The sequence below is a fragment of the Adiantum capillus-veneris genome, chromosome 27, assembly GCF_014529385.1.
Source record: "Adiantum capillus-veneris isolate H3 chromosome 27, ASM1452938v2, whole genome shotgun sequence".
Lineage (NCBI taxonomy): Eukaryota > Viridiplantae > Streptophyta > Polypodiopsida > Polypodiales > Pteridaceae > Adiantum > Adiantum capillus-veneris.
Window position 1 is genome coordinate 139,900,289 of NC_140957.1, and position 23,396 is coordinate 139,923,684.

General features: G+C 47.2%; 1 protein-coding gene across 3 annotated transcripts in view; it reads left to right on the forward strand.

Annotated features, from left to right (window-relative positions):
- LOC147422841 (AMP deaminase-like) overlaps positions 1-23,396 on the forward strand; it is a 76,130-nt gene that overhangs the window by 39,874 nt on the left and 12,860 nt on the right. For 2 of the 3 annotated variants that reach the window (XM_086503740.1, XM_086503741.1), the window contains exons 13-18: positions 647-787; positions 1,879-2,031; positions 2,129-2,182; positions 2,945-3,055; positions 3,148-3,321; positions 3,395-3,475. In XM_086503740.1, coding sequence (XP_086359866.1) covers positions 647-787; positions 1,879-2,031; positions 2,129-2,182; positions 2,945-3,055; positions 3,148-3,321; positions 3,395-3,475 — 714 coding nt within the window. Of the gene's footprint in view, positions 1-646; positions 788-1,878; positions 2,032-2,128; positions 2,183-2,944; positions 3,056-3,147; positions 3,322-3,394; positions 3,476-15,240; positions 15,379-23,396 lie in introns of those variants that run through there. The other variant, XM_086503742.1, reaches the window with a different exon arrangement.

Genomic DNA, 23,396 nt, shown 5'->3' on the forward strand with positions numbered 1-23,396 from the left:
CCTGGTGGCATCTCCGCTCTAGCATGGCCAGAGCTGCATATCCTCGGGTGAGCCTGTCAGCAGCAGCCTGCCTCATAGTGAAGGGTCCTGGCAGGCTGGTGAATGTGATGCCAAGGTAGACATAGGAGGTGACTACATCAACCTGTCCTGCTGCTGCTGTGAAGGTGGCAGCGCTCCTCACTGCACTGGATGTGTGAAAGATCATAACCTTGGTTTTGCCAAGGTTCACAGTCAACCCCCTGTGTGTGCTGAATTCGTCCAAGGCCTCAAGATGGCGTTGCAAGCCCTCAAGATGGCGTTGCAAGCCCTCGGGTGACTCTGAAATCAACAGAATATCATCAGCATATAACATGATGTGGACCGGAGAGAGAGAGAGAGAGAGAGAGAGAGAGAGAGAGAGAGAGAGAGAGAGAGAGAGAGAGAGAGAGAGAGAGAGAGAGAGAGAGAGAGAGAGAAATGAAATGAAATGAAATGTTATATTAACGTCTTCAAAAGGCCAAAGTGACCTATGAGACCAGAAAGTTACAATGTGGTGGATCTGATACAAAGTCAGAGAGAGAGAGAGAGAGAGAGAGAGAGAGAGAGAGAGAGAGAGAGAGAGAGAGAGAGAGAGAGACGTTCAGATTTTGTCTCATGGATAAAACAGCTTCCCCGTCTGTACAATGTCTATAAAGAGATGGGGATTGTCAACTCATTTCAAAATATGCTGGATAATGTCTTCATTCCTTTGTTCGAGGTGACAGTTGATCCAGGGTCTCATCCTCAGCTGCATGTTTTCCTTGAACAGGTAAGACTTAAATGAGTTGTTTGTGTCACCGATGTGTGTATTACTACAGTTTTTTAATTTAATTATGTATATGACTAGATACTTGTATATAACCATTATGTCATGTTTTAATTTCATCTATGACCAGATACTCTTAATTAACCAATATGTTGTGTCTGTATGTTGATAGGTACTTGAGACAGGATAGACACAAGATATGGTGTGATTAGCCAATGGTTTAGGTCTCTGACAAAGAATCTTTTAGATTCTCTTGTAACACTGGGTATGCTGTACATTGCGGCAATGTGTGCGCACGGCTTTGAATGAATGATTGGGGATAGAGTGGCAGACTCCAAGGATATGATGCTTTCCAAATGATACACTGAAAGCATACGTTCTGTCCACATGATAGTGGACAACTAGTGTTTGTGGTGCAGCCACACGGTAAAGGAGGCTCTGTTCCAGGCTACTAGTTTTCTTTCTCGGATCATAGAGAGATTAGGATTGTATCTTACACAGGGCATAGGTTGTATCTCAGAGACTAGCTGCATAGAAGAGACACTGTACTTAGTATGCCTCGGTGGTAGATAATTATACTGGATGGGTAAAAGAGTGGTAACTTTTACCCTTTTCAGTATGACTCTCTTCTTTTCATTCGTTATATGCAACATGAGTGCATCGTAAAGGGTCCCCCCGCGTCCTTCAGATGTGCAATTACTGCTGTAAATCACATTGCACGACCCTGTTTTTATCACTATAGTTATCGTTGTCTTAAGATGACAACCAGCTGAAGGACTAGGTTCCCAATTTCTGACACGAACATAGTTATGTTTCAAATGGGCAATTGCCTCTCTTTCGAAGGGCTTAAGTTTATTATCATTGCTAGAAGTTTTACGAATATACTATAAATCTCCTTGGTGAAAGGATTAGGTACAATGCATCAACTGAAATGTCAGAGGTGCCATTGCCTATCTAAGGGAAGGCTAAAGTTTTTTGTGCTTGGGATAGGCTGTAAAAACCTTTCTGATGATTGTGTGCATGTACACATTCGTACGTTGGGAATTAGACCTTGAACAAAGAAAACGCAAGTCAGTAAATTTGTCATTTTGCAGGTGGTGGGGTTTGACATAGTCGATGATGAGAGCAAGCCTGAGAGACGACCCACAAAGCACATGCCAATTCCCTCCAAGTGGGACATTATCTTTAATCCAGCGTATTCGTACTATGCATACTATGTGTATGCTAACTTATTTACTCTTAACAAGGTATGCAAAATTGATGCATAACTATGTTTTGTTAGGTGCAAACATATTTCAAATTTCTATCTGTCGCTAGTAATTATTGGCTTGTCTATTTGCAAAGCTCCGTGAATCCAAAGGAATGAAGACTATCAAGTTTCGACCTCATGCTGGTGAGGTAAGAAGTTTCCATGAATATATAGGCTATCATATAATCTTAGCTACTGCCATGCATAAACAACCCCCCCCCCCCCCCCGCGCGCAAAACCCATCACGACGCTGAAAAAAAAAACCATGTGGGCGCATTTGCGCACACATTTTTCCTGGAGTATTATATATTGTTGGTTGAGGGAAAACCCACAAAAAGATAATGTACAAGGTGTAATCTTGCCCTAAGAAGAGGGTGGAGACAGTGGGTGACAAAAAACAATAAGAAAACTCTTGAAAGTCTGGTGAGATTGGTCCTGGATGGAAAAAGGAATTGTAACGGTTGTTGAAGGGGCATCAAAAAGAGATGATAAGGTCTCTTGGAGGTGAGATTGGTTCTGGATGGAAAAAGGAATTATAACGGTTGTTGAAGGGGCATCAAAAAGAGATGATAAGGGTCTCTTGGAGGTTGAAAGAACAAGAGATCAGCATCCATAAAAAAGCAAGGCAGCAAACCAAACAGCCAGAACCACTTCTCAAAACGGAGAGAGGAATTGGACTTGAGGATAGCTGCAGATGTGAATGAGTCTCTTTTGCTTGAAGAAAACATGAAAAACACGCACATGCACACGCACATGCACACGCGCACATGGGCGATATATTCCTCTCATTATCTATATTATCTCTCTCCTTCAATGTATGGATTGGATTTTGATTGCCTCTATACCAGGAGTGCGCAATAGACAAATTCCCTCGAAGCATAATCATTTTCCTGCAATTTGGTTGATTGCAGGCTGGTGACCTTGATCATTTGGCTGCTGCATTTTTGCTTACACAAAACATAGCACACGGAAATAACCTACGCAAGTCTCCTGGTCTGCAGTATCTTTACTACCTAGCGCAGGTAATTCTTTGTGTGCCCATCTTTTCTTGTTTCAATTCTGGGATTCTTGTCTTTTTTCTAAGAGTCGCTTGTTATTGTACCTTCTAAAATAGATTGGCCTGTGCATGTCCCCATTGAGCAACAACTCTTTATTTCTGGATTACCATCGAAACCCATTTCCTATGTTCTTTGCACGGGGTTTGAATGTGTCCCTCTCTACAGATGACCCCTTGCAAATCCATCTTACAAAGGAACCCCTAGTTGAAGAGTACAGCATTGCAGCTCAGGTACAACCTCTATTCTTTTTTGAAAGCAAACGTAGAGAACTAGTTCATGCCCAAACAACAAATTTTTGAGCAGGTGTGGAAACTAAGCCCATGCGACTTGTGCGAAATCGCACGGAATTCAGTTTATCAATCAGGATTTTCACACTCCTTGAAGGTATGCTCGAAGAAATCGAGAGAGAGAGAGAGAGAGAGAGAGAGAGAGAGAGAGAGAGAGAGAGAGAGAGAGAGAGAGAGAGAGAGAGAGAGAGAGAGAGAGAGAGAAAGAAAGATTTTTAACGTCTATGTCAGGCCGAAATCGGCCTATGAGACAAATCAAATGTACATGGTGTGTATGTCATCCGTCTATCGGAAAGACAAATGAAACAAAACTGATACAAAACTGAACTGAATGTAGGTAGTGGAGTATCTGAGGAGGGATGGAGCTCTATCTCTAGGGGTATATGCATGTCTATATGCTCAAGGTAGTACAATCATGAGAATGCATCAAGCGATCTAGCTCCATCCTGTACTAATGGGGGGATGTAAGATGTGGTACATGGGCGGGTCTGGTGCCAAGGCTACCCGGATGAGAGAGAGAGAGAGAGAGAGAGAGAGAGAGAGAGAGAGAGAGAGAGAGAGAGAGAGAGAGAGAGAGAGAGAGAGAGAGAATGAAATGTTATATTAACGTCTTCAAAAGGCCAAAGTGACCTATGAGACCAGAAAGTTACAATGTGGTCGATCTGATACAAAGTCAGAGTAACAAGATGACAAAAATGAAATGACAAATGTCACAATAAAATACTATGGAATCCTAAACTACTAGGTGTGAACTAAGCAGCTAGCTGGGATAGCTAGATCACAAGAGATCCAGCATCGGTCGCTGGCGGATCTCATCAATCTCCTCCATGGTCAGTAGTCTGACCGGGCGTCGTGCATGTCGAGCCAAAGTGATCGGAATCCTCTGATGCAGCCTCCGCCGATGCTGTGTAGTCCTCCGCAGTCGTGGGCGTTTGGATCTCCCCAGCTCAGTCGCTCGGTCGATCAATGTGCCTCTGGTGTGAGACGACGAGCTCTGCTGTGGTAGTAACTCCTCCGGGTGTCCAGTGGCAGCTCTAAAGAAATCTGTGATCTGTCTTTGAGACTGGCTAGCCTCTCCTCTCATCAGGCTCTCTCTGTGTCTGCGTAGCTCGAGCAAAAACAAACCCAAGCATCTCTGATCCTCGTACTGCATGACTCTTGAGAATGGTACAAAGCCCTCTTTGAACAAGCAATGGAAGCGGCCTCGTATCTCGTAGTACACGGGGCAGTGGCATGTGTAGTGCAACTCTGTCTCAAGCTCGATGTCACACAGGGGGCATGTCCTGGCCTCTGCTGGTACTCCGTTGTATCTCCCAGTCTCGATCCGCAGCTGGTGTGAAGATGTGCATATCTGGCCGATAGCACATAGTACCCCATGAGACAAGTGGGTGTCCATGTATCTGGGCCTCGTCACAAAACCATCAACCGTAAGCTGGAGGAGATGCTCTCTGTAGAAAGCCATCTTCGTGCCCAGCTCCTGTGCTGGCTGTATCCATGTCCTCTTGGTGTCTAGTTGAGTCAAGTCCTGGCGAATGAGCCCGGTGATCTCGGACTGTGTAAGAGTCAGAGAGGGTGCATCGAGTGAGTACTGGAAGGGAGGCAATCTGTCTATGCTGAACCCATGCGCCTGAAACCATGATGTCATCTCCCCATACCAGCATGTTGTATCTCCCTGCATGGCTAACTATCGAGAGGACTCAAGTGCAAGGCGGGAATATCTGTCTCTGGGAAGTTCCCACATGCGGTGTATGAAGGAGACAGATCTGGTGAGCGCCTCAACCACTAGTGGGGGGGCCGCTAGCTCTGCTCGAACAATAGCATGTGGTACTGAGGCCTTGGCTCTAATGAGCTGCGAGATCATAGAGACCAGAGGCTTCTCCATGTCCCCCCATCCATCGCTGCGGCCTGTCCTCCCGTGATGATCCAATGAAGGTCCCCAAATCTCAGCTCCATAAAGCAATGCAGAAGCCACCAGAGTGTCAAAGAGCTAGAGCTTCGTCCGAGGCTCCTAAAACTGAACCTGTGAACACATCCTTTCCAATCTACCCAATGCTGCATGGGCTCTGGTCAGTCTAGTCTCTACTGCCCTCCTCAATGAGAATGCTGGCCCACTAAAAACCACTCCGAGGTAAGTGTACGCATCTGTATCTCCACAGTCTCCTGGCCGTATGTGAATGCTGGGGCTGACCTCCTGATCCACTGTGGGGTGGTATTAAATACCATGACCTTGGTTTTACCAAGGTTGATGGACAAACCACTTTCCTGGGCAAACCTATGCAAAGCATCCAAGTGACGTTGCATCCCCTCCGGAGAGTCGGAGATCAACACAATACTATCAGCATATAACAATAGTGGAATCCATGTCCCTGCCGACTGTGCACCTCTATCACCATCTCTCAATGTAGTCAGAAACCTCATCCACATACATACCAAACAGAGTAGGAGAGAGCGGGCAGCCCTGCTTCACCCCAGTAGTGGAGTAAACCGGTGTGGATAGACCCTCTGGGGTGCGTACCTGCCCCACTACTGACCTGTATAATGCCATGACCCCCCAAATGAGCTCTGTGGGTACTCCCATCTGCTGTAATCTGCGCATCAATCTAGCTCTAGGCACTGTGTCAAATGCTTTGCGGAAATCCACAAAGCTACAATAGATCCGTCTCCCACGCGATCTGCCCTCCTCAATGATGGCTCTGCGTGTCAAGATATGGTCAAGAGTAGAAAAACCCCTCCTGAAACCTGCCTGCCCGGTTGCGCGTATCCCCTCCGTCTCTGCCCATCTACTCAGCTGTTGCTCAAGAATAGATGCGTACACGGTACAACCGTGCCAATGCGTGTCCAATGATGATAGTGCGATAATTCCCAGGCTCCATAGCGTCTCCCGACTTGAAGATAGGTACAATAGTAGATAGGCTCCAAGTATCAGGCAAGCCCTCACACATGGCACGGTTAAACATCACTGCTAGAAGCTCTGCTAGTAGATCTCTGGCATGCGTGAAATGCTCAGCCACTAAACCATCGTGATCGTATGCTCTCCCAGTCCTCATCCTGTCAATGGCCTTCCTCACCATCTCCGCGGTGAAAAAAGCACATGTGTGGGCATGGATCGGGAGGGTCGGGAAGGGGGGGCTTCTCAGGAACTGTGTACAGAGATGATGCGTACTGGCCCCAGTCCTCTGTAGAAGTGATGGCGGGGGCGGGGGGGAGTGCTTCTGAAAGAGCCGCCATGCCTCACGTGAGTCCTGACTCAAGAATAGCTGATATAGATCCTGCTCTAGCCGAGCCAAAAATGCCCTCTTATTCTGCCGCACTAGGTGTTGGAAGTCAATCTGTGACTGTCTGCGAGTGATGTCCCCCAAAAGCACCTCCCTCTGAAGTCTAGCTCTAGTGTCCCGGCATTCCTCATCATACCAACTGTTCTGGGGCATGCTCCCCGAACGGCGTCTCTGCTCAGGCTGGGTATGTGGGTATGCCTTTTCTGCTGCATCATGTAGTGTCTGTGTCAATATAGTAGGAAGCTCCTCCAGAGGTCGCCCTGGCTCCTCTGTGCATAGGCGTCTGTAGATCCCATCTATGTATACAGAGTCTGTCTCCCGCGTGAAGGTGTAGCGAGTAGGGGCTGCTGTCCGTAGCCTGTGTGCTACACTAAACTGAAAAGAGATGGTCATTGACACAAGAGCATGATCCACTGCCACACCAACAGGTCTGGGTCCAACCATGAGATCCTAGATCTAGAGATGAGGCTCGGCTGTGCCATGACATAATCCACTCTGCAAAGCTCTAGTTTTCCTTCGTTGTTCTTCCTCTAGAGTCATGTTGATGATTGTAGGAGTGGGGACAGATGTGGTTTCTTTCCCTTTGCCTTTGTTAGCGACTTCTATCCACTTCTCGGCCTCGTCCGCCTTCTTTTGCGTCTTTGTGATCACATCCATCCATGAAGACGTCTTTACCATCTTTTGTTTCTCCTCCTCTTTGATCATCCGTACTTGCTCTTTGATGACCTTGATTTCCTCTACTACCGAAGGCTGGAATTCCCCCTCCTCTAGTCCACTGCTCGCTCTATCCGCAAGTTCTCGCTTGAGAGATGAGACCTCTTCTTTAAGTGCTTTGGATTCCGCCTTAAGTGCTTGTACTTTCTCTTTCTTCCACTGCGCGCCTTCGTTGAGAAACATTTGAAGAAGGTTGGCCTTCTCTTTCCACCATCCCTCCATATCTGCTTTCCAGTCTTTCATCTCCCTCTCCATTTGTGTAATCCGCTTGTTTGTAAGCACAAAGGTTGCCTTTGGATGGGGCTTACACACCGGCGAAGCAGTCATGACCTCCATCAAAAAATAATACAATCTGCACTTCTGCCAAGTCATCCCACTATGTCCACATCATGCATACATCCTTGTCCCGCATAATGTATACATAGGGTTTCCCCAAATCAATCATACATTCTTGATGTTTGCTTGTCTGCAGAGTTTTTGTCAAAGTTGTTTTGCCTTTTGTAAACCTGGAGGTTGGTGCACTTTCTTTCGAAAAATCTCCAACTGAAAACTGAAAATTTTTCCTGTTTTCTTTCCCTGTCACTCTGATTTTCTGGCTGGGGGGGGGGGGGGGGGGGGGGGGGGGGGGGGGGTTAATTTTTGACGGGCAAAAAAACCCCTGTACCTGCTTGTGGGTTGGGGGGGGGGGGTGTGGTGGGGCTGGCTGTGTGAGATTGTTGGGGGGGGGAGGGCAATGCAGGCAGCAGCGTGCACAGCAGCGCGAGGGGCAGCAGCAGCAGCAGGGGCCAGAATGACCTATGAGACCAAACTGATACAAAAGTGGTGAATTGGTTACAATGTCTGGGTACCTTAGTACTAAAGTACTAAGTGTGAAAAGTGTGAAAGTGTGAAAATAAATGTGAAAAACTAAATACAAAGTATTAAATAAACTTCTTAGGAGCATTCTGGGTGTCTGGCTAGAATGCTTCTAATCCTTTGTTGTAGTCTCCTCCGGTGAAGTGTGCTTCTGCATCTCAATCGTGGTCGTCTCGATTTCCTAAGCTCAATCGCCCTATCAATGAGGGTGCCTTTGGTATGAATGTGGGTCCTCCTTTGTGCTGGCTGCTGGTCTCTTGTTTCTCCTTCCACTCCTGCTTCTCTCGATCCGATTAAATCTGTGATCTGCCTCTGAGGCTGTAGTGCTCTTTGTCTTCTCATTAGATTATCCCTGTGTAGTTCCAGTAGGTACAAGCCTAAGCATCTTTGATCTTGGTATTGCATGACTCTATCTAGAGGTCCAAAGCCTTCTTTAAAGAGGCAATGGAAACGCCCACGTATCTCATAGTATACGGTGCAATGGCATATGTAGTGTAATTCTGTCTCCGGCTCCATTCCGCATAACTTGCAAATTCTGCTCTCAGGTGGAATTCCCCTAAATCTGCCAAATTCAATTTCCAGCTGGTGTGAGGATGTACGAATCTGACCAATAGCACATCTCAAACCATGAGACAGGTGGGTATCCATGTAGCTCGGGCGAATCACAAATCCATCTTCAGATAGCTGTAGGAAGTTTTCTTTGTAGTCGGCCATCTTTGTGCCCAATTCTTGTGTAGGGTCTACCCATGTCCTCTTAGTATCCAACTGTATAAGATCCTGACGGATGATTTTATTAATCTCCGTTCGTGTAATTGCCAGTGATGGAGCCTCAAGAGAGTATTGGAAGGGGGGTAATCTTTCCATACATCATGCTGGTATGCGCAACTGTCCTCGTGGTTTCAGAGACACGGGTTCAGTATATGACCTACGAGACCAAAAGGTTACATGTGGTGAATCTAAATACAAGCTATGGGTACAAAAAGTACAAAGAGTTGAAAAGAAAATAGTAGGTAGGGGTGGGGTAAAAGCTGATACAAGGGAATACAAAGGGGTGAGCTGATACAATGGAGCTCTCTGACAGTCGAGGCATCATATACATATACATATACATCAATATCCAAAAGGCTATAGAGATTCAATGTCCTCCAAGGTAGGCCCTCATCTGTGGGCGACGAGACCGCCCAACTCTATCGCCCAATCAAGCAGTATGCCTCTGGTGCCTTTGGTGTTGTTATGCTGTTGGGGCTGCTCAGACTCCTCTGTCTGTGACTGAAAGAAATCTGTAATCTTTCGCTGTTACTGGATCTCTCTCATTGTGCCCCTCTTCAAGAGGTCCTCTCTGTGTTTGCAAATCTCCAGTAAGTAAAATCCGAGGCATCTCTGATCCTGGTATCTCATGACTCTAGAAAGTGGCCCAAAACCCTCTCTGAATAGAGAGTGAAAGCGGCCTCGTATCTCATAGTATACTAGGCAGTGACATATGTAATGTAGCTCTGTCTCTGGCTCTATCTGGCACACCTGACAAATCTTGATTTGATCACAAAACCATTCTCCGTGAGTTGGAGAAGATGCTCTCTATAGAAAGTCATCTTCGTACCTAGCTCATGTGTAGGTTGTATCCATGTCCTCTTCGTATCCAGCTGAATCAAGTCCTGTCTGATGAGCCTAGTAATCTCTGCCCTAGTGAGGGAGATGGAGGGTGCATCCAGAGAGTATTGAAATGGGGTGGCCGATCCATACTAAAGTCCTGTCTGATGAGCCTAGTAATCTCTGCCCTAGTGAGGGAGATGGAGGGTGCATCCAGAGAGTACTGAAATGGGGGTGGCCGATCCATACTAAAGCCATGTAACTGAAACCAAGATGCCATCTCTGCATACCAACATGATCTATCTCCCTGCAATGCCAACTGTCATGAAGATTCTAGTGCTAATCGAGCATATCTGTCTTTGGGGAGAGCCCAAGTGCTATGCATAAATGAAACTGATCGAGTGAGTGCCTCCACTACCAATGGAGGAGTAGCGAGCTCCACCCTAATAATGTCATGTGGTACTGAGGCCCTGGCCCTAATCATCCGAGAAATCATAGACACCAAGGGCTTCTCCATATATCTCCATGCATCAGTACTGCTAGTTGTGCTATGATGATCAACTGAGGGGCCCCATATCTCCACTCCGTACAGCATGGCCGAAGTGACCAAAGTGTCAAAGAGCCAACGCTTTGTCCGAGGTTCCTGGAACTGAACGTGCGAACATATCCTTCTCAAGTCTCCCTAATGCTGCATAGGCTATGGTCAATCGCATATCTGCTGCATGCCTCAGGGAAAATACTGGACCACTAAAAACCGCCCCAAGGTAAGTGTATGTATCTGCATACTCCACAGTCTCTCGACCATATGTAAAAGTGGGGGCAGACCTCCTTACCCACTGCGTCGTGGTGTTAAACACCATTACCTTGGTCTTACCAAGGTTCACAGACAATCCATTGTCTCGTGCAAATACATGCAATGCATCCAAATGAGGCTGCATCCCCTCTGGAGAATCGGAGATCAACACAATATCATCAGCATATAATAGCAACGGAATCCATGTCCTGCAAGCTGGGCACCTCTATCATCCTCTGTATGTACATAATGTGAAAACTCATCTACATATATCCCAAAGAGAGTCGGAGATAGGGGACAACCCTGCTTCACCCCAATGGTGGAGTGAACCATGTCGGACACGCCTTGAGTAGTGCGTACCTGTCCTACCACTGTCTTGTATAAAGCTAAGATCCCCTAGATCAGCTCTGTGGGCACCCCCATGTCCTGCAATCTGCGTATGAGTCTGGCTCGTGGCATTGTATCAAAGGCTTTGCAAAAATCCACAAAGCTACAATATATCCTCCTGCCATGGTGTCTACCGTCCTCAATAATGGCTCTGAGTGTCAAAATCTGGTCAAGGGTGGGGAAACCTCTCCTGAACCCTGCCTGTCTTGCTACCCGTATGCCTTCCCTCTCTGCCCATCCACTCAGCTCATGCTCAAGGATTGGTGCATATAGCCTAGCCAGGGTGTGGCCAACCATGGTGGTTCGGTAATTCCCGGGGAGCATAGGGTCTCTCGACTTGAAGATAGGCACGATAGTGGACATACTCCAGGTCTTAGGGAAACCCTCATATATGGCTCTATTAAACATCATAGCAAGAGGCTCTGCAAGCATATCTTTGGCATGGATAAAGTGCTCTACTACCAGACCATCATGATCCTGTGCTCTTCCTGTCTTCATCTTGTCAATGGCTTTCCTTACCCTCTTAGCAGTAAAGAAAGTACATGTTTTTGGGCATGCCTCTGGAGGGTCAGGCAAAGGTGGCTGCCCTGATGCTGTGTAGAGAGATGTAGCATATTCCCCCCATGTCTCTGTGGAAGTGATGATTGGCGGTGGAGAGTGCTCATTGAAAAGCCTCCATGCTTCACTAGAGTCTTGACTCATAAACATTTGGTACAGATCACTCTCTAATTGAGATAAGTAAGCTCTCTTCTTTTGTCGCACTAGGCGGCGAAAGATAATCCGTGACTGTCTATGTGTAGTAGTACCCATGAGCACCTCTCTATGTAATCTGATCCTCATCTCTCTACATTCCTCATCAAACCAATTGTCCTGAGGCATGCTCCCAGATCGTCTGCGTATAGGTTGGCTATGGGGATATGCCTCTGAGGCTGCATCATGTAGCGTCTCTGTCAGAATCTGGGTGAGCTCATCTAGTGGTCGTCCTGGCACCTGAGTGCATAGCTGCCTGTATATTTCATCAGTGTACACGTGACCCGTCTCCCTCGTGAAGGTATACCGAGTATGTGTGGAGGCCTCTCCCAATGTAGCTGTGGTGAACTGGAACGATAAAGTGAAAGACAAGATAGCATGATCGATTGCTATCCCAACCGGCCTAGTTCCCACCACAAAATCTTGAAAGGAAGGAACGAGTCTTGGCGGAGCCATAACATAATCCACTGTACTAGCGCCATGTCGGTGTGGAAAGCATGTAAACCACCAGTTGCAGGGAATTTCTGTAAGCCATTCAAAATGGCCCATCCATGTGCAGTTCCCATATCAGTCAAGTATTTGCCATACTCAGTGTGCTCTTCATCCTGTGATAATCTAGACAGGCTCATTTCTGTAATATCAAGCTCCCGCATCAACTCCTCTGAGGTATCATAGAATACTGTATGGTGATGGGCAGTCCTAGCATTGAAATCCCCCAAGATAATAATGTCGGCATCTCTGGAAAACTCCCATATATCATCATCTAAAATAGAGAAGGGGGACTGTCCTCTAGGTGATGCATAAACTGACGTACTAGGAGGGAAATAGCAAATAGCGATGTAGAGATATCTGCCTGTCTCTGTCTTCAGTCTCACCCACATGTACCTAGCATGCTCATCCCTACGAGCTATATGTATCAGAGATTGTAGCTCCTCCCTGAATAAGACTGCCACTCCTCCTGAACCTCGTCCTCTGCGCTCTGATCGAGTCTCTTGTCTGCAAGTTGTCTCCCATCTGTATCCGCTCACATGGGGCATGGACTGCCCCGGGGCCTGATGCGGCTCAGAGTCATAGTAACAGGGAATGGGCGGAACGGACCCTAAATGTTCCGAAACGGCGTTCCGAACGGGTCTGGCTCTCGAAACGGAGTCGGGAACAGAACACCGTTCCGGAATGGGGTGTAACCGGAACGGCGACCCGGAACGGGGGGGAACGGGGCGGAACGGCACCCGGAACGGCGGAACGGGAATCCGGAACGGTCAAACCAAAAAGTCAACTTTTTTCACTAGCTATTTGGGGGCATGTTTGGGGCTATTGGGGGCTATTTGGGGCTATTTGGAGGGCTGATTTGGGGCTGTTTGGGGGCTATTTAGAGGGCTGATTTGGGGCTGTTTGGACTCTGGAGGCTCGTCTCACCTCCTCCTCAAGCTCTCAACATCTCTACTGAGCTACTCTCCTTGCTAAAGCTTGGCGGAAAGCACAACACCCTCAAAGAACAAATGTGGCTTCTACCTCTCTTTCTCAAGCTCCATCCCTCCCTCTTGTGTCTCAAGCTCCATTCCTCTCTCTCTCTCTCTCTCAAGAGACAAACTCAATCCTTGTCTCAAGCTCCGTCATCGTACAACATGTGTAAATATGGCTCTAATTAGGATGGTCGAATTCAAAAGCTTAGCTTACATATGAGCCTATAATACATATAATATATGTAGTTTCTTTGGTCTACCGTTCCGGCCCCGTTCCCGTTTCGGCCCCTCTCCTCCCTCCCGTTCCCGTCCCGTTCCGCACCCTACTGTTCCCGTTCCCCGTTCCCGTTCCGGGTAACTATGCTCAGAGTAGAAAATGATGTCTCTCCCTGTGAAACGATCCTCAAAGGCCCCTACATCAAGGTGCAAAGATACATTACAATTCCATGTAGCCATTGAACATTCTGAGTGTGGTCCCATAGGTCTTGCACCGTCATGCGGGACGCTTCTCTAGAATAACCACTCGTCCATCCCTATAGAAGAGGCCACTTTCCCCTTCTCTCGAGCTGTCATTATCTTGGGCATAACGTCTTTCATATGAGCAAGCTGTGAGTGTGAGGTCATCTCCAAGGAATATGCCTGTTTTCTTTAGTGCAGGACGCTTCTTCAAGAAGTCCTTTGCCTCCCATGGATGGGAAGCGCATGATTAGAGCTCTTTCTTTTGAAGTCTTCCCATTTCCTTGTGTCTTCTTCCCTACCCTCCATGCCTTTGTATGAGTAGCCTCACATCATGTGGAGGAGTTCTTTGACTTCCCCTTCCACATCATCTCGGTCTTTTAGATCGGTTATTCATATGTGCAAAGCTCTAGTCTTCCTTCAATGCTCTTCTTCTAGAGTCATGCTGATGATTGTAGGAGTGGGGATAGATGTGGTTTCTTTCCCTTTCCCTTTATTAGCGACTTCTATCCATTTCTCAGTCTCATCCGCCTTCTTTTGTGTCTTCGTAATTACATCCACCCACGAGGACGTCTTTGCCCCATTCTGTTTCTCTTCCTCTTTGATCATCCGTACTTGTTCCTTGATGAGCTTGATTTCCTCATTCATTGAGGGCTGGAATTCACCTTCCTCTAGTCCATTGCTTGCTCTATCTGCAAGTTCTCGCTTGAGGGATGAGACCTCTTCTTTGAGTGCTTGTGAATTCGCCTTAAGTGCTTGTATCTCTACGTGTAGGTCCTCTTTCTCCTTCTTCCATTGCGTGCCTTTGTTGAGGAACATTTGAAGAAGGTTTGCCTTCTCCTTCCACCATCCTTTGATCTTTGTTTTCCACTCCTTCATCTCCCTTTCCACTTGTGTGGGTTATCCACTTGTTTGTAAGCATGAAGGTTGCCTTCGTGCGGGACTTGCAGACTCGTGAAGCGCTCATGACCTCCATCAGAACGGCCCCTGTTTTCTATTCCTACAAGCCCCAAGTCTACGCGAGTCCCCCTTCCTTTGCTTTTACCGTAAGGACATGCTGCACAGTTGCTGGTCTGCTGCTTGTCGACGCACTATATTTGAACTTGGTGGTGAGAGCTGCTTTGCGTAAACCTGCCAGCATGCAAACCTGCTCCCAAGCGGCTTACGAACCTGCCCTCTCTGTTCACTGGCGGGCACCACCTGCTGCAGATTGTGAGCGTGACCTGCTGAGTTCCCTTGGCATTGCAAGCTGAGTTCCCTTGGCACTAAAGGCCTGTCTTCCCCTGTGCAGTCACGTGCTGCTGCTGGTCCAGCCCTGCGCGATATGCTCCCCCTGCATTTCTGCACACCTGCCCGCTCAGCAGCCCGCCATTTTCCTCCTGCAGGCCTGCTCGTGCTAAGTCAGAGAGGGCTGCGTGCTCAACAGCCCGCCATTTTCCTCCTGCAGACCTGCTTGTGCTAGAGAGAGAGAGAGAGAGAGAGAGAGAGAGAGAGAGAGAGAGAGAGAGAGAGAGGGGGGGGGGGGGGTTGTTTTGCTGTACCTTGCTGTCCCACGAGCCCAGCGTGCTGCTCTCCACTGCAGGTCGTCACCTCCCCAGCGTGCAACTCATCCCCAATCAGCACCAACGGGTCGTTACCTCCTCGACACGCAACTCGTCACCTCAGCAGCAGCAGGTCGTCCCCTCCACAGGATTGCTCGCGATAAGAGAGAGAGAGAGAGAGAGAGAGAGAGAGAGAGAGAGAGAGAGAGAGAGAGAGAGAGAGAGATGATGAAATGAAATGTTGTATTAACGTCTTCGAAAGGCCAAAGTGATCTATGAGACCAAAAAGTTACAATTGGTGAATCTGATATCATGTCTGAGTACGAAAAATACAAAGTTACAAAGAACTAACACTAAAACACTAAGGAGAAAGGAATTAAATCTGAAGTTGATGCGGGATTGAGACGAGATAGGGGGGGGGGGGGGGGGGGGGTTTGGTGGGTTCAAATGAAATCTCTCATCTGTTGCTGTCGGATCTCATCAACCTTCTCCATGGTCAGTACTCTGGTTGGGCGTCTTGCATGTCGAGCTAGAGTGATCTGTATCTTTTGTTGCAGCCTTTGTCGGTGGTGGGAGGACCCCCGAGGTCGTGGGCGTCTTGATCTGACCAGCGCAGTGGCTCGGTCAAGCAGCGTACCTCTGGTATGGGTGGGCTCTGAGATCTGTTGTAGTGACTGCTCCTTTGGCTCTCCCCTGGCTGGTGTAAAGAAATCTGTGATACATCTCTGAGACTGTCTTTCCCCTGATGTCCTCAGCAAGCTCTCCCTAAGTCTGCACAGCTCTAGCAGGAACAATCCGAGGCATCTTTGATCCTTGTATCTCATGACTCTAGAAAAAGGTCCGAAACCTTCTCTGAATAGGCAGTGGAAGCGGCCGCGTATCTCATAGTACGTCGGGCAATGACATGTGTAGTGCAGCTCTGTCTCAATCTCGAAGTTACATGAGAGAGAGAGAGAGAGAGAGAGAGAGAGAGAGAGAGAGAGAGAGAGAGAGAGAGAGAGAGAGAGAGAGAGAGAGAGAGAGAGAAATGAAATGTTATATTAACGTCTTCAAAAAGGCTAGAATGACCTATGAGACCAAACTGATACAAAAGTGGTGAATCTGTTACAAAGTCTGGGTACCTTAGTACTAAAGTACAAAGTGTGAAAAGTGTGAAAAACTAAATACAAAGTATTAAATAAACTTCTTAGGAGCATTCTGGGTGTCTGGCTAGAATGCTTCTAATCCTTTGTTGTAGTCTCCTCCGATGAAGTGTGCTTCTGCATCTCGGTCGTGGTCGTCTCGATTTCCTAAGCTCAATCGCCCTGTCAATGAGGGTGCCTTTGGTATGGATGTGGGTACTCCTTTGTGCTGGCTGCTGGTCTCTTGCTTCTCCTTCCCCTCCTGCTTCTCTCGATCCGAAGAAATCTGTGATTTGCCTCTGAGGCTGTAGTGCTCTTTGTCTTCTCATTAGATTATCCCTGTGCCGATGTATTTCTAGTAGGTACAAGCCTAAGCATCTTTGATCTTGGTATGGCATGACTCTATCTAGAGGTCCAAAGCCTTCTTTAAATAGGCAATGGAAACGCCCACGTATCTCATAGTATACGGTGCAATGGCATATGTAGTGTAATTCTGTCTCCGGCTCCATTCCGCATAACTTGCAAATTCTGCTCTCAGGTGGGATTCCCCTAAATCTGCCAAATTTAATTTCCAGCTGGTGTGAGGATGTACGAATCTGACCAATAGCACATCTCAAACCATGAGATAGGTGGGTATCCATGTAGCTCGGGTGAATCACAAATCCATCTTCAGATAGCTGTAGGAAGTTTTCTTTGTAGTCGGCCATCTTCGTGCCCAATTCTTGTGTAGGGTCTACCCATGTCCTCTTAGTATCCAACCGTATAAGATCCTGATGGATGATTTTATTAATCTCCGTTCGTGTAATTGCCAGTGATGGAGCCTCAAGAGAGTATCGGTAGGGGGGTGATCTTTTCCATACTGAACACGTGTCTCTGAAACCACGAAGACAGTTGCGCATACCAGCATGATGTATCCCCTTTCATTGCTAACTGTCGAGAGGATTCGAGGGCCAATCTAGTATAGCGGCAATTATTTGTATCCCACAAACCATGTATAAAGGACACTGATCTGGTAAGAGCTTCAATTTCTATCGGAGGGGCAGCTAGTTCCGCTCGGATAATCGTGTGTGGTACGGAGGCCTTGGCTCTAATCATTCGGGAAATCATAGATACCAAAGGTCTCTCCATTGGCTTCCAATTATCCTGATCCACAGATGGTCCCCAAATCTAGACCCCATAAAGCATAGCCGAAGCCACCACAATATCAAAGAGCCAAAGTTTTGTTCGTGGTTCTTGAAATTGCACTTGTGAACACATTCTCTCCAACCCTCCCAAGGCCGCAGAGGCTCTGGACAATCTAGCCTCCGCTGCTTTCTTAAGAGTAAACTTCGGTCCTGCAAATACCACACCAAGGTATGTGTATGCATCTGTGTACTCTACTGTATCGTGGCCATATGCAAATGTAGGTGCCGATCTCCTAACCCACTGCGGTGTGGTGTTAAACACCATAACTTTGGTTTTACCCAAATTCACCGACAGTCCGCTGTCCTCCGCGAATTCATGTAATGCATCTAACTGCCTCTGCATTCCCTCTGGTGATTCTGCTATCAATACAATATCATCTGCATACAACAACAAAGGGATCCATGACCCTGCAAGTTGAGCATCTCTGTCACCCTCTCTATCAATGTAATCCGATACCTCATCTATATACATACCAAATAAAGTAGGGGATAGTGGGCATCCCTGCTTTACTCCAACGGTGGAATGAACAATGTCGGAATCCCCTTCTGGAGTACGTACATAACCAGTTACTGACCCATATAAGGCCATGATCCCCCAGATAATCTCTTTGGGGACCCCTAACTCTTGCATTCTGCGCATCAATCTGGCCCTTGGTATTGTATCAAATGCTTTCCGAAAATCCACAAAGCAACAATACATTCTTCTCCCGCTTGCTCTTCCTTCTTCAATAATGGCTCTAAGCGTAAGAATATGATCTAGAGTGGAATAACCCCTCCTGAATCCAGCTTGTCCTGTTGCCCTTATGCCCTCATTCTCTGCCCATCTACTTAGTTTTTGTTCCAGAATGGATGCGTACAGTCGGGTCAATGTGTGACCCACCATAATGGTACGGTAGTTCCCGGGTATCATAGGATCCCCTGACTTGAAAATAGGTACGATAGTAGATAATTTCCAAGATTCAGGTAGCCCTTCACACATGACCCGATTAAACAGACGAGCAAGGACTTCTGAAAGTAGATCCCTTGCATGGATCAAATGTTCTGCTACTAGACCCTCATGATCATATGCTCTTCTTGTCTTCATCTTATCAATGGCTTTTTCCACCATTTCCGTAGTAAAGAAAGTACTAGTAGCAGGGCATGGCTCTAGCGGATCTGGTAGTGGAGGCTGTCCAGATACCATATATAATGATGTTACATATTGACCCCAAATCTCAGGATGGAGAAGTAATTGTCGGAGGCGATGAGTGCTCGTGAAATAAACGCCAGGCCTCATGTGAGTCCTGACTCAAGAAGAGCTGATATAAATCCTTCTCTAGTTTGGCTAAAAATGCCCTTTTCTTGCGACGTACTATACGCCGAAGAGCAATCCGAGACTGCTTATATGTGATGATCCCAAGTGTAAGCTCTTTCTGGACCTGGGTTCTCGTCTCTCTGCATTCCTCGTCGTACCAATTGTTCTGAGGCATGTTCCCAGATCCTCTCTTCTGATCAGGCTGAGTATGTGGGTATGCCTCTTGTGCTGCTCCATGGAGTATCTCTGTTAGCTGAGAAGTGATCTCCTCTACAGTATATACTGGCTCGGCTGCCCACATCCTATTATAGATCTGTTCCACATAGATTGAATCAGTCTCTGGTGTGAAAGTATATCTTGTGTGCGTCTTCTTCCTTGGTACTTGAGAGGCATTGTATTGGAAGGAGATTGATAAGGTCAAGAGAGCATGATCCACTACAATCCCAACCGGTCTGGGTCCCACCTTAAAGTCCTCGATACTAGAAATAAAGCTTGGTGAAGTCAGGACATAATCCACTGTGCTGGCCCCATGCGTGTGCGGGAAGCATGTGAATCCCCCAGATAAAGGGAAATTCTCTAGACCATTAAGTATGGCCAAACCATGTGTAGTTGCCATCTCCATGAGATGTCTCCCGTATTCAGTGTGTTCTTTATCCTGTGAGTTTCTAGTAAGCCCCTCTTGTGATAAATCCACTTCTCTGAGCATTTCCTTAGAAGTATCATAGAATACTGCTTGAGAGTTGGCCGTTCTGGCATTAAAGTCTCCTAAGAGGACGATATCTCCTTCTCTAGAGAACTCCCATATGTCATTATTCAATATGGAGAAAGGGGACTGTCCTTTAGGTGAGGAGTAGACTGATGTACTTGGAGGGAAGTAGCATATTGCGATATATAGAAATCTACCCGTCTCGGCTTTCATTCTCACCCACATATACCTTGCTTGTTCATCTTTCCTGATAATCTGTAGTAGTGGTTTCAGCTCCTCTTTAAATAAGACTCCTACTCCTCCTGAACCCTGGCTACCTCGTAGAGATCTCTTGTCTCGTCGACCAGCTGTTTCCCATAAATACCCCTTCACATGTGGCATAAGCTGTCCCGGTATCTGGTGTGTCTCTGAGTAGAAAACTATGTGTTTGTCCCTGAAGCTGTCTTCAAAGGCACCTACATCTAGCCTATATTATGATCCATTACAATTCCACGTCGCTATCCGGAGCGTCGCCCCATAGGTCTCGCACCGTCATGATGAGCGCTTTTCCAGAACCACTACTTTCCCTCCTCTATAAAAGGCGATTTTCCCTTTTTCTCTTGTCTCTGGCATCAACTCTTGCATGTGTGCCACTTGTGCCAATGTAAGGTCATCTCCCAGGAAAATACCGGTTTTCTTAAGAGTTGGCCTCTTCTTTAGAAATTCTTTCCTTATTTCTATATTCGGGAAGCGGAGAATAAGTGCCCTATCCTTTACATTTCCCTTCTCATCGACTCCTTTCTTGCCCACTCTCCATGCACTTGTGTGAGTAGGCTCTGTGATGCCCATGCGTTGTAGCAGTTCCCTCACCTCTTCATCTACATTCTCTTTGTCCTTGACTCCTGTGACCTGCACATGCAGAGCCCGAGTCTTCCTTTTCTGCTCTTCCTCAATGGTCATATTAATAATGGTGGAAGTAGGAGTGGTCTCAGGCATCTGGGCCTTCCCTTTCTTCGCATCCTCAATCCATTTCTCTGCTTCATCAACCTTTTCTTGTGTCTTAACAAGACGTTCTGCCCACGAAGATGCCGTTTTCGATTTCTGTTCATCTCCTTCCCGTAGAGCTTTCATCTGATCCTTCATGTCCTCGAGCTCCTTCAACACCGAAGGTTGGTCGTCTCCCTTCTCCTTAGTTGCAGATTTGCAAGCCGCAAGTTCTCCTTTTAGCTCCTCGATTATTGCATCTTTTTCCTCCATGTGCTTTTCCATATTTGTTCTCCATGCTTCAAAAGTTGTTACTGCCTCATCGAGTTTCTTTTGCATAACGCATTCTGTTACATTTACTTCGGCCTTGATTAGGTTTCGTAATTCCGTTTTCACGATCTGAATTTCCTCATTCTGTATCCCCCGGATCTCTCTCCTTAGTTCTCTCATCATGTCTCCATACATGGAGTTCCTGTAGCTCTCGGCGTTCGCGTGCATTTCTTTCCTAATGTCATCCCTCATATAGTTTAGCTCTGATTTGAGCATCACCTGGAGCTTCTCCATCAGTAGCTCATCATGTATCCTGGAGATTTTCCCAACGCGTAAGGATCCTGGTGATAGTACAGTATCTCTGTATCTTCGTTTGAAAGTAGCCGTTGTTTTTTTTGGGGTGGTGTAGCTATCTACACCCGGCCCTTCCCCTTCGGTAGTCCATCGAACCCGAGCCCCAAATCTGGGATAGGGTACTAGGGTGAGGGACTGAGAGAATGGCAAAATTATTTCAGTTTCACCTTAAGGCCTTAAATCGCTTTAAACTTGGACGCAAAGAGAGGGCTTAAAATCTCTTTAGGCTTAAAATTTACCTTAGGGCTTAAAAATTGAAATAAGCTTAAACGTAGGGGATCTTGACTTCCTACGCGTAGAAGAGCTGGGGCGACTGTTGGACTTTAGAGAGAGAGAGAGAGAGAGAGAGAGAGAGAGAGAGAGAGAGAGAGAGAGAGAGAGAGAGAGAGAGAGAGAGAGAGAGAGAGAGAGAGAGAGAGATTTTATTTACGTCTTCAAAAGGCCAAAGAAAACTGGCCTATAAGACAGATCCATGTACAAGAATGTGAATATCCTGTGGATATCTGGTATGTGCAAAATGACCGGGTAATAATAGCATCCGGTGTACAAAGTGTAGTGTTGTAAGTGACCGGGTAATAACAAAGCATCCGGTGTGTAGATGTGGGGGTGACTGTGTAATAACAGAACATCCGGTGTACATAGAGAGGCATGTATGTGTGTAGTGAGAGTGAGGGGGGTGGTGTGGTACATCAGCTTCATCCAGTAGTGATGGCAGGGTGTAGTATTTGGTACATCCGTGAGCCTGATGTGAGGACTCTGGCTATGCCCGCCATGTCTAGTTTCTGCTTTGCCCTCCTCTGAATATATGCTGTATGTCTATCTTTGATGGCATGGACCTCTCATCTGTGTCTCTGAGAGGCCCTGGAGCGATATCCCGGTAGTCGTGGTCGTCGCGTAGCTCTGGCCTCCTCAGCTCGTATCAAAGTCATCCCTTGATGTGTGGAATCTAGATGGCTGTGGCTGCATGGGTACTCTAGCCTGGAAGTAGTCTGTAAGGTGTGTCTGCCTGTCTGATCCTCCACCTTCCCCCGTCTGGAGGGCTCTATCTCTATGCTGGTGCATCTCCACCAAGAGTCTCCCAAGTAGTCTCTGATCTAATGATGTCATCACTGTCTGTAATGAGACCTCTGGCCTGTCAAATAGAGTGGGGTACCGTGATCTGGTCTCCGCATAGTGAGGGCATCTGCATAAGAAGTGGCTCTCATACTCTACCTCTTGCTTGCATAATCTGCATATCCTGGCCTTGCGTGGGACCCGTGCGGCTCTACCGCTCTCAATCTCAAGCTGGTGGGATGATACTCTGAGCTATCCGATGGCTACCCTCATGCCATGTGGTAGATATATATCCATGTAGTGGGGCCTCTGTATGAACTTGTCCTCTGTGAGCATAAGGAAATGATCTCTGTAATATGCCATCTTCGTGGCCAATGGCCGCGAAGGTGTGAGCCAAGTCTGCTCTACATACCTCTGTATGAGCTCATATCTGATAACTGTGTTTCTCTTAGTGTGTGAGAGGGCCTGGCGTGGTGCTTTTGGATCATACTGTGAGGGAGGCAATCTGTCCATAGAGTAGCCGTATGTCTGAAGCCATCTAGTCACACTCGTGTACCATGATCTCTCATCCCGAGAGTCTGCTAGCCCGCGGGAGGCCTCAAGAGCAAGGCGAGGTAGTCTATCTGCCCTCATGTCTCGCAGCCTGTGGAGGTATCTCACTGTCTGAAATAGCGCTTCCACTACCATGGGTGGGGCACCGAACTCTGCTCTCACAATATCATGTGGAATTGATGGTTTGCTCCGGATCATTCGGGCAAGCAGCAATATCTGTGGCTTCTCGAGTCTGCTCCAAGCCTGCTTTGATAATCCTGGGGTCCACACTGGGCAGGGTATAGAAGAGCTGGTGTCACGGTTCACCAAAGTGTCAAATAGCCAACTCTTCGTGCGGGGCTCCTGGAAATGTGTTTGATGGCATCCCCTCTCAAGTATGGCTAGAGCTGCATACGCTCGTGTGGTGCGATCTCGGGCTGCCTGTGCCATAGAGAAGCGGCCAATCCTGGCTGTAAAGGTGATGCCCAAGTATACATATGACTCTACTACCTCAATCTGGCTGCCCTCAAAAGGAAAAACTGATCTCCTCCGAACAATGCCTGATGTGTGGAATATCAAAACCTTGGTCTTGCCAAGGTTCACTGTCACTCCTCTCTGTGTACAAAATAAGTCTAGAGCCTGTATGTGGAGTTGGAGATCCTCCTGTGACTTTGCGAGTAAAATAATGTCATCAGCATATAGCATAATGTGTACCTGAGTG